The sequence below is a fragment of the Schistocerca serialis genome, chromosome 3 (assembly GCF_023864345.2).
Source record: "Schistocerca serialis cubense isolate TAMUIC-IGC-003099 chromosome 3, iqSchSeri2.2, whole genome shotgun sequence".
Lineage (NCBI taxonomy): Eukaryota > Metazoa > Arthropoda > Insecta > Orthoptera > Acrididae > Schistocerca > Schistocerca serialis.
In genome coordinates, this window is record NC_064640.1 from 441,770,652 (window position 1) to 441,782,961 (window position 12,310).

Consider the following 12,310-nt stretch of genomic DNA (forward strand, 5'->3'; position numbering starts at 1 on the left):
GAAGTTCCAAAGAAACTGGTACAGCTGCCTAATATCATGTAGGGCCCCCGCGAGCACCCAGAAATGCCACAACATTACATGATAATGGACTCGACTAATGTCTGAAGTAGTGCTGGGGGGAACTAACACCACAAATCCTGCAGGGCTGTGCATAAATTCATAAGATTATGAGGGACTGGAGATCTCCTCTGAAAATCACATTGCAAGACATCCCAGATATGTTCAATAATGTTCATGTCTGGGGAGTTTGGTGGCCAGCGGAAGTGTTGAAACGCAGAAGAGTATTCCTGGAGCAATTCTGGAAGTGTGGGGTGTCGCACTGTCCTGCTGGAATTGCCCAAGTCCGTTGGAATGCACAAAGGACAAGAATGGGTACAGGTGATCAGATAGGATGCTTACGTACGTGTCACTTGTCAGAGTCATATCTAGATGTATCATGAGTCCCGTATCACTCCAGCTGCACATGCCCCACACCATTACTGAACCTCCACGAGCTCAAACAGTGCACTGCTGACATGCAGGGTCCATGTATTCAAGAGGTTGTCTCCATACCCATACTTGTCCATCCCCTTGTGGGGCGGCAGGTGGAATAATTGTTAATAAATGTGTAGAATGTAATGTAGATAAGATGCATTCCCGGCCGATTAGCAACATATGTGGGGCGGCGGGTGAATATATTTGTTAATAAAAATGTTCCTATTATTTATTTAATGCTGTTGGTTGCCGTTCTCAACACTGCCTCTCTAACTACAATATTGGCAACCAGAAAGTGATTAGCAAAACGTGAAGCCTGGAAAAGCCTGTAATTAGAATTCCTAGTGCCCACTTCATCTGAGAAATACACTTATAGCTACAGCTTATAGCTCTGAGGAATTAAGAGATTGTCTGGGATTCATAATCAAAAACAATTCTCTCTAAAATGTTCACTATATTCTGAAAGTTACAGACCAAAAAAGAATCCACACAATTAGACTACCAGAGCAGTTCAGAGTCTAATGTGCTGATGCAACTATAACTGTTCAAATTAAATGTTTAAGTGAATGCTTGCCATAATTTGACAATAATGTTCATCAAACGCCACACTAAATAATGGTAGAATGTCTGTCCCGCGACGGCACATGAAAATACGACATACACAAACTGAAGATAGATCATTACAGTCATCCCAGAATTAACACTTCACTTGAAAACGATTTCATGGTTACGCGTATCCCGAGTAACTTATTACGGCATCCGAGGCTGTTTATAGCAATGATACAGACGCGACGCGACTCCCGGCACAGGTGGTGCGCTAATCAGCGTCTGGAGAGAACTGGGGCCTTCTTCTCTCGCGCAGCGTTCTTATATATAAAGCCGCGGTGCGGACGGCTAAGGGAACGCCTGATCAGATCCGCTCTCCCGACTAGCCGCTGGGCTAGTAATGCACCACTTTAAGTTATCGAATAAATCATTGCTTCCTTTGCTGATGGCCGATGAAGCTCTCAATTTAAATGTGCAATCAGCACACAGGTAAGTAATCGTAATAAAAGTCTGACGTGGCTAAGTCAAATATTTTGGGCGAGAGAATTAATGTAATTACACTACACGCAGTAGACGAGCTCTGAACTTGCCCTTTGGAGATACGCTAGAGCTATAGTTTTATAGTTGTTCTGTTGAAACTTCTCACATCTTTATGATTATAGCGGATCTCCCTTCTACTTAAATTTAAACATCCTAGCCTTATTTATTCACCTACTTAATCTATCTTGCTTCCTCAATTTCTAAGACAAAAACCAGAAAATAATGAATTTCAACTAAAATTTTAATTTGTGAGATCCAGAATACTGTTTCTACTAAATTATTATGCAAAAGGAATCTAAATATAAATTTTTAAGTTTCTTGCTCTTTTCTGTTGCGCCAATGATTTTTACAGAAAAACGTCCGAATTTCGAAAATGGTTAAAGTTATTGAACTGATATTCAACACATATTGATTTAGTATTACTCCTGACATGCTAGAAACGTTTCAGGTTATTTACTTGATTTTTAAAGTATTGCCCAACATGTATGACGTCAGAGCTAGTTACAGCGGACTGGCTGGCACACAATGGAAAGACTGATGTGAATTTTATACGGCGTGAGTAGGCTGCTTCCCTACATCACCCTCTACTTAATTTTTTTTTTTAAATGTAAATGGAGAAAAAAAATTAATTATAAAAAGGGAAGCAAGAGTACAGCTTAACTCCCTATGAAAAATTAAAATTTTAATGTAAACCTATAGAAATATTAAAAGAAAACTTATTACCTACTTCAATTATTTAAATTGTTGGGATGTTCACTGCCATTTAAGCAACATTATCACTCAAAATTTAAGCAAAATCAATGAAACACGTGCCTTAGACAGACAAACACATAAAATATGTAAAATTATGAAAATACATTTTTGCATACACAAATTCAAAGAAAATAACACAGTTATTCATGATACATAAACAGATAATTATATCTTAGCAGTCTTTTGTAAACCTGAAAGAAAATTTCACAAATCATGACAATTTCATTTTTACGCACGTGGTTGTAGCCGCTTTGGCTGGCGTTCTACACTTTCATTCACAAGGGCAGAGGAGGGGAAGTTGATATGGTGTGTGTCCTTCAAGTTCACTCTAAATTACATGGGGAAAGGGGAGGGGTCACTGTAAGTTGTGTCCAAGTCACTCCACGCTTTCTCGCAGCTACCAGGCTGCCATTATCTGGTTTGTCCTGTAGAATAAACAAAAAGAGTGCCTCAGACTCTGTTCAGTTAATATCTAAGGGTGGGTCACAATGAAATGGGGATATGTACATTTTTATCTTTCAATATGTTACTGGTTACTTAACTGTCATAAAATCGGTAAACAAATGGTCAAAACGCCGTTAGTCACGTACTAGAGAAAATTTATGCTCAAGGCATACAATCATAAATCCTATTTAATTTCAATTATTATTTCTGGGCCGGAACACTGAACCAATGCTCGGTACATTCCTGATACATTTGTATTTTATTTACTTAGCTGACTCATCTTCGATTACCTTATTCTTAGAGATAGTGTGAGTATATTTGATTAGTAGTAGTCTTCTCAGCTTCTTTGTACATGTGAGTAACTTGTGGTAATAGTACAGTTCTGAGTGTTCAAAACACACTACATTTAGTTGACTACTAAATCCACTTATTTGTCCTCTGCTGCTGTGTCAGTTCCACATCTGCAATTATGTACCTACTTCATCGAAGTGTATTTATGCTGAACTATAAATAATGTTTCACGTCTGCCATCATGTTACTCAATTATGTTGCTAGTGTATGTATTTATTTAACACTCACTCTATTAACATTTAAAGCATAGGATAGCACATTTATTTCATATCTATAGTGTATTGCAGCTGATTAGTTTGCTCACGTGGCAATCCATTTCCACTCGATCGGATGCTGAAACCACAGGTAGTCTCTCTCGACCTACCACTAAAGTGCATTAAGTAATTATGGACGAGTGTAATGCTAAATTCCTTAAACCTATAGGACACCATGAGCTGCTCTGTCTCATCTAACATAAGGGTGCCTATGGTCGCATTCACGCCTCCAACTCATAACCTCAATAGATGTAGGTGTGTCCTGTCACACACTACACCAAATAACGGCCAGCTCCAACCTTATAAATATTTCAAGGACGTGTCCTTCACGTCTCAACCACAAACACTGTTCAATTCTATCACACTGCCATTCCTTGCTATACAAGGTGAGTTCATTCTTACAACTTATCTGCATATTTTTCATAACACTAAGCAATCTCTTTTACTATTAATTAGTTAGCTCAACAGCATACAATAGGTTTCACTGCCACTTCAGATCCTGCTTGTACACGACTTTGTATATCGTTTTAAATTACTGTTGGTGGACCATTTCCAATAAAACAACAATTTTGTACTTATAATATTACCAGGGTTCTATACATACTTGTTACTCAAATACATTTGTATCTTAATTACATCATACTTCTCTGTTGTTTATGTCACTTAGGTTTGTCACATTAGGTATTTTCTTTACTAATCGGTGGATAGAATGGTTACAGAACTCATGGCTTGATAGCCATGACGGAAAATTTTTGTGTTGCAAAGAAGGAGTCGAAACTTTGGTGGATAGGAAAGATGAAGATTGAGTGAGACCTGAAAAGGAAAGAAGATCTCACACAGCTGTGACTGCACAGCTGCCACACTGTGTAGAGGTTACAGAACAACATCCTCCCTACAGAATTCATTAGCTTAATGCTGGCTTGATAGTCATACCGGAAGATTTTAGTATTTGAGAGTAAGAGCCGAAATTTTGGTGGATAGGAAAGATGAAGAATGAGTGAGACCCGAAAAGGAAAGAAGATCTCACACAGCTGGGACTGCACAGCTGCCACACTGTGTAGAGGTTACAGAACAACCTCCTCCCTACAGAATTCATTCACTACCTATGAACTTCTTTAGGTCGATCACGTTCCTGAGACCTAATAGCTTTTTACTTTTAGGGTACTCTAGCCTATATGCATTGGCATGTGGTTTACCTATGATCCTGAAAGGTCCTTGGTATACGAACATTAATTTCTTTGTTTATGCATTTATTTTCTTTGATTTTTCCTTGGTTTTGACAAGGACTAACTGACCTATTTCAAAACTGGTGGGTACAGCTTTTGCGTCATGACGCTTCTTCATTTCCAATGCTCTTTTTCTTATATTTGCCCTAGCCTTTAACTTCTTCTCGTCTGTGGTTAGCTTACTTTTACTAAGATTAACACCTTCGTCCCAATATCTCCTATTTTTCAGAACTCGTATAGGCAGCTCCCAAGTTTCATCATTAGTTACTACATGTTTATCAATAAAAGGTACCGTAATTACTCCGGTTATCGGCAAGACCAATTTTAACTGGCTTCTTTCAAAGTCAACAACACTCTGATATTTCGACAAGAAATCTATGCCAATTAAAACCTCAATACTGAGATTGTTTACAATTAAGCATGGATGTTGTTGTTGTGGTCTTCAGTCCTGAGACTGGTTTGATGCAGCTCTCCATGCTACTCTATCCTGTGCAAGCTTTTTCATCTCCCAGTACCTACTGCAACCTACATCCTTCTGAATCTGCTTAGTGTATTCATCTCTTGGTCTCCCCCTACGATGATCAATTAAATTACCATTAATATCAAAGGCAGCAAAGCTTCTTGCTTTACCATTTTTGACACCTTGCCAGTAGCACCAGTTACTCTTAGTCCTGATACCCTCATTACGGTAAGCTTGTCTTTACCAGGTAATGCATCAAAGGAGGACTGAGATATCGCACTCACCTCACTTCCACTGTCTAAGAGACAACGTACATTGATACCCAACATATTCACTATTATTATAGGGTGGCTTATTCTAGGTTGTACAGGTGGTTCCACAAACTCATCCAATATTTCCTTTTGGATTTGTCTCCAACTAAAGTGATTGACATCTGTCTTCATTACATTTAGTTCAAAGTGTGTAGGGGTTTCCTGAATTACATTTTCAGCTGCCTTTTCCAGTCGGTCTATTAATTTCAAATCGAAACACCGCACGACTTCATTACATTTAGTTTGCTGAACGTACCCCAAATTGCTGTAGTCTGAGCGATTCTGCGCCTCCAGACCGGGCATAACACTAGTCACAGCTAAACCACTTTCACTATTATCGTCGGGTTCCTTCTCAAATGACAACTGGTCACAGCTACTGGGTTCATCGACCCCCAACAGGCTATCCTCTACATTCTCACATACCTCCTGTCCTAAATCTGTTAGTACAGTATCAACATCCTGCACAGGCACTTTAGATAAGACCACATCATCCGCATCGTAAATATAAGCATGAATTTCTTCTGCTTCTTCACCTGACAATTCAGTATTTTGTAGCTCCTCCCTATCATTACACTGCTGTGCCTTCTCTTTCTCTTCCCACTTAGAAAGCATCTCTAACACGGTATCTATCAAATACTGTGAGTGATCTAATATTTCTACTGTATCCTTAGATGCTACCGACCCCTCATCCACATGTTCAGTCTGAGTATTCTGATCTGTCTTACCAATTACTGTAATTACTGGCTTAGGAAAAGTAACTGCCTGGTGAGCGCCAATGTCCTCGTAGACGGGAACTAGTTTTCCTTCCTCGGCCTACTACTGTGTCCTCTATTTCCATTACAGTTAACTGGCACAGCATTGCTTTCTGCACTGTTGTTTACCTGCATAATTTTGTTCAGAACAAAATTACTATCATTTGGATGCCATTGTTGGTTCTGATAATTATTTCTCCAATTCCTACCTCTCTTAGGATGGCGAACATCTACTGTTCTGATGTTTACATTGCTATTCTGCTCGTTCTTAAAATTACTACTAGTGTTATTACCATTTCTGTTATTATGTGCTTGCTCCTCATTGGCAGCAACATGCTCTACATGTTCCAAATATTCAATGAAATGATCCAGATTATCTCTAGGCGCAGATATAATTCTAGTTTGCCAATACCATGGCAGTTTGGCTTCAAGACCTAGTATTATCATTTCAGGTTTTAGCTTTTCGGCCAAATGTGACAAACATGAGATCCATGACCTAGCAAACTCTTTAATAGATTCCTTGCCTACATTGAAGCGTTTTCCACTCCAAAATTCTCTCAACACTTCATTTTGCTTATTACTAGACCAATACTCATTAATGAAAGCTGTTTTAAATTCCGCTAATGTTTTACACTTCAACACAACATCAGCTGACCAACGCATGGCGTCACCTGCTAAATGGCTTCTAATAAATGAGATTTTCTCTCGTTCAGACCAAGTTAGTGGAATCACATCTTCAAAATTGTTCCATAAATCTAGCGGGTGGATATTTTTATCTGGATCGAACTTCAAGAACTGCCGACACCCGATAAAAACGGCATTTGCAGCTACAACTTGTTGTATAGTACCATTACCAGAAGTTACTGAAGCTACTTTACTCTCAATGTTAGCAACGTTAGTACTAATATTTTCTACTCTCATTTCAACATTATCTACTCTTTGCACAATATGAGTAGTATCAGTTTTGATTGCATCTACTTCTGCTTGACATATGTTTACTTTTATATTAACATCTTTAAACCTATCTGAGCACAGTTCGGATTCCGCTTCGATCTTTTCTGTTAACTTGTGCTCCAGCTTTGCATCTTCCATTTGGAAGTCTCTGCGAACCTCAGCAACTTCGGATTTTACTGTTTTATACATTTCAGAAAATTGTTGAGCAACCTTTTTCTTAATATCCTCATGATTGTAATCAATTTTATAATTCAAACTGTCCAGATCCTCTTTCAACTTATTGCAACCAGCCTTGAAGGTATTGTCCATTACCTCCAATCGTTTATTAAAATTAGTTTGGCTGGCCACAATCCTGTTATTTACCTCAATTATATCAGATTTTAATTCAGCTGTCATTTTAGCATTACTGGCTGATGTTTTTGCATTACTGCTTTTGACCTCAGTTATTTCAGACTTTAATTCAGCTGTCATTTTAGCATTACTGGTAGCTATTGCTTGTAATATAACATTTAAATCAATAGCCCCAGTATCTTTGGGTTGCTCACTAGCTGGCTTTTTATCACACTCAGGTGACGAAAAACTAGCTCCAACACCAGAATCGTCAAAACTAAGAGAAACTTATGATTGATCAGTCATATCTAACCTCTCCTTTTTAAACTCTACCATCTCTGATGACTGTTTCATTTTTAATTCATCAGAGAAACTATCATCCAATAAATTAACAATTTCTGATTTCTGCTTTACTAAAGGGGCCTCTATTATTGAATCATTGCCCCTTTTCACACTACTGTCAGGAGACAATACTTCATATTTCACTTTAACATTACTATTTTCATGCATATTTACACTTGAACTGTGTCTGGATTTACAGTTCCCTCAACAGACATAGGTTCTGATTTAAGTTCAACCACAGTTTCTTCTGGCGGTTCCATCGCTGACAGTCTTTTAGTGCAGGTTAGTAAAATTTTTAACAGCTTTCACTTAACTTAGTTCCTTCTGCACGATGTATGGCGTTGCCGGCGCGGCGTACCAGGATTACTGATGCGACGCGGGGCGTTGAACTGCAGACGGCACTTTGACAGCTGCTGTGTGTTTGCGTGGCCCGCAACTGCAGGCGCGGCTCCGGTTGCTCCGGCGGACGACTGCGGTGAGGCGAAACTGGCTTCTCGTGATGCCGGCAGCGCCGCTATACTCAGTGCCAGCTCCGTCAATCCAGATGCGTTGTTAATCCAATTGTGTCGTCCACATGCACACGTAACACTATCACTGTTCTATTACTCAGTTGCGTGTCGCATTTAACTCCCGAATCCGAATATTTAAAAATCACTTTCACTTTTACTCACTTTCTTTCCTGGCCGATGCACCATACGTGGGGCGGCGGGTGGAATAATTTTTAATAAATGTGTAGAATGTAGTGTAGATAAGATGCATTCCCGGCCGATTAGCAACATATGTGGGGCGGCAGGTGGATATATTGTTAATAAAAATGTTCCTATTATTTATTCACAATTCGTGAATGGAACAGGGAAGGGGGGATCAGATAGTGGTACAATAAGTACCCTCCGCCACACACCGTAAGGTGGCTCGCGGAGTATAGATGTAGATGTAGATGTATTTAATGCTGTTGGTTGCCGTTCTCAACACTGGCTCGCTAACTACAATATTGGCAACCAGAAAGTGATCAGCAAAACGTGAAGCCTGTAATTAGAATTCCTAGTGCCCACTTCATCTGAGAAATACACTTATAGCTACACCTTATAGCTCTGAGGGATTAGGAGATTGTCTGGGATTCATAATCAAAAACAATTCTCTCTAAAATGTTCACTATATTCTGAAAGTCACAGACCAAAAAAGAATCCACACAATCAAACTACCAGAGCAGTTCAGAGTCTAATGCGCTGATGCAACTATAACTGTTCAAATTAAATGTTTAAGTGAATGCTCGCCATAATTTGATGGTAATGTTCATCAAATGCCACACTAAATAATGGTAGAATGTCTGTCCCGCGACGGCACGTGAAAATACGACATACACAAACTGAAGATAGATCATTAAAGTCATCCCAGAATCAACACTTCACTCGAAAACGATTTCATGGTTACGCGTATCCCGAGTAACTTATTACGGCATCCGAGGCTGTTTATAGCAATGATACAGACGCGACGCGACTCCCGGCACAGGTGGTGCGCTAATCAGCGTCTGGAGAGAACTGGGGCCTTCTTCTCTCACGCAGTGTTCTTATATATAAAGCCGCGGTGCGGACGGCTAAGGGAACGCCTGATCAGATTCGCTCTCCCGACTAGCCGCTGGGCTAGTAATGCACCACTTTTAGTTATCGAATAAATCATTGCTTCCTTTGCTGATGGCCGATGAAGCTCTCACTTTAAATGTGCAATCAGCACACAGGTATGTGATCGTAATAAAAGTCCGACGTGGCTAAGTCAAATATTTTGGGCGAGAGAATTAATTTAATTACACTACACGCAGTAGACAAGCTCTGAACTTGCCCTTTGGAGATACGCTATAGCTATAGTTTTATAGTTGTTCTGTTGAAACTTCTCACATCTTTATGATTATAGCGGATCTCCCCTCTACTTAAATTTAAACATCCTAGCCTCATTTATTCGCCTACTTAATTTATCTTGCTTCCTTAATTTCTAAGACAAAAACCAGAAAATAATGAATTTCAACTAAAATTTTAATTTGTGAGCTCCAGAATACTGTTTCTACTAAATTATTATGCAAAAGGAATCTAAATATAAATTTTTAAGTTTCTAGCTCTTTTCTGTTGCAGAAAACATCCAAATTTCGAAAATAGTTAAAGTTATTGAACTGATATTCAACACATATTGATTTAGTATTACTCCTGACATGCTAGAAATGTTTCAGGTTATTTACTTGATTTTTAAAGTATTGCGCAACATTTATGACGTCAGAGCTAGTTACAGCGGACTGGCTGGCACACAATGGAAAGACTGATGTGAATTTTATACGGCGTGAGTAGGCTGGTTTCCTACACCCTCAATAGAATTTGAAACGAGACTCGTCTGACCAGGCAACATGTTTCCAGTCATCAACAGTCTAATGTACGGTTTGCGGGCTCAGGCAAGGTGTAAAGCTTTGTGTTGTGCAGTCATCAAAGGTACATGAATGGGCCTGCAGCTCCAAAAGCCCATATCATTTCGTTGAATGGTTCGTAGGCTGACACTTGTTGGTGTCCCAACACTGAAATCCACAGCAATTTACAGAAGAGTTGCTCTTCTGTCACACTGAACGATTCTCTTTGGTTGCTGTTGGTCCCGTTCTTGCAGGAGCTTTTTCCAGCTGCAACGGTGTCAGGGATGTTTTACCAGATTCCTGATATTCACGGTACACTTGTGAAATGACCGTACTGGAAAATGCCCACTTCATTGTTACCTCGGAGATGCTGTGCCCCATCGCTCTTGCACCGACTATGAAACCACGTTCAAGCTTATTTGAATCTTGATGGCCATTATAGCAGCAGTAACCAATCTAACAACTGCGCCAGACACTTGTCGTCTTATATAGACATTGTAGTCTGCAGCACCATATTCTGCCTGTTTACATATATCTGTATTTGAATATGCATGCCTATACCAGTTTCTTTGGCACTTCAGTGTAGTTACTATGTTTTGTCAACACACCAAAATTTTTGGAGATAGTTAATACTTTCATTTGAAATGATTTACCCAGTCGGTAACATACTTTCAATTGTTTCAGATTTGGGAGGATTACCACAAAACAAAGGAAGTGATTGCAGCTGTTATTCCAGTAGAGCTATATACAAAAATATATTCCAGAGGCAAGCAGTACCCAGTTGTAAGTAGGCGTGTTGTTAAAAGCTTCTTATTGTCTGCTTTTAGACTGCTCGAGCTGCCAGCCAGGGTGTTCACATGGGATGACTTGTAGAAGGGGGGAATATTCACTTTTCTGAATTTCACACAGTGATACCACACTACATGTGTTAGTGTAGCACTCCCACTCCACCCATCCCTCTCCTTTCTTCCCCATCCCCCTCCCCCTCCCCCATCCTATCCTATCCCCTCTCCCCTCTGCCCCCTTTCCCCCTCTCACCCCTCTTCACCCCCCGCCCTGCTCTCCCTCCCCCCCCCTGCCCCCAGTTTAATGTTATCTGTGTAACTGAATTAATGTGTATGGAAAGCTTCTAGAAGTACAGGCCAAATATAGAGTGACAGCAAGAGAGCTCACTAATTTAGGTACAAGTATTTTTATTTTAGAGATGGCATAAGCGATAGGGAATGTTTATCTAGTAATACCAAATAAAATTGTCATTTTTTGTTATTTTTATGTATGAAATTAATTTAATGCTCAGAAATATATTACTTTCTTTTTGCAGTTTCTGTTTCCATTGCCACGTGGGCAGGGGTATGAGTTCATTGTATCAGAAATTTCTGAGCATGAAGTACATTTCACTCCATTGATATCCTATCAGGTCAGTCCTTAAATAACTTACATTTGTTCTTTATAGGATGTGATTATGTGAAATTACTTAAATATGTATTTATTTACTGTAACTCATAGTATGATGGACATCTGCAATATGGCACAGACCTTGAGCTGCAGACAGGTACATAAGCAAATAGTTGATTATTGTAGTTCAGCTATAGAACTGGCATTGCTTGTCAGCTCTCACATGAATTATTGCGTTTCCTGGTACCATTTATATTCCATCAAGGGCTTGCAAAGTAAATCTGGGGCATAACTTTAAAAGAGTAAAGCATGTCAGCAATGTAACATGCAGTTTCTTGATGTGTGTGATATACTGTCGGTATATATTAGTAAATCTTCAGAATGTTTCTAGGTGAGGGTAGTACCACATCCTGAAATTTATTGTGAAAACTTTTATTTTTTATATGGCCTTATGTGGTTTATTTTTGTTATGTATGTAAACCAGAACCATGTTTGCAATGAACTTACATACATGTATGTGAGTTTTGCATTAACACACTGTGACTTGCAGTATTATCTCCTTGTGATTCAAGTTTTTCATTTGCTGATATACTTAATTGAAAGATCTTCCTACTTTGCTGTATGTTTCCTTTGTATCACTTTGACTTTTATATTATGTGTCAACCAAATCTGTAGCTGAGGTTGCTCACACACACCTGTGTGGTGGATGGCACTCATCTTAAAGATAAACCAATTTGAATCCTGGTGGTGGAACATTTTCACTGCCAGTAATTGGCTGGAAAGGGGAGGAGA

At 39.3% G+C, this 12,310-nt stretch overlaps 1 protein-coding gene across 1 annotated transcript in view; it reads left to right on the top strand.

Annotated features, from left to right (window-relative positions):
- LOC126471631 (ATP synthase mitochondrial F1 complex assembly factor 1) overlaps positions 1 to 12,310 on the top strand; it is a 63,677-nt gene that overhangs the window by 35,725 nt on the left and 15,642 nt on the right. The window contains exons 4-5 of the mRNA XM_050099867.1: positions 10,808 to 10,906; positions 11,445 to 11,540. Coding sequence (XP_049955824.1) covers positions 10,808 to 10,906; positions 11,445 to 11,540 — 195 coding nt within the window. The remainder of the gene's footprint in view (positions 1 to 10,807; positions 10,907 to 11,444; positions 11,541 to 12,310) is intronic.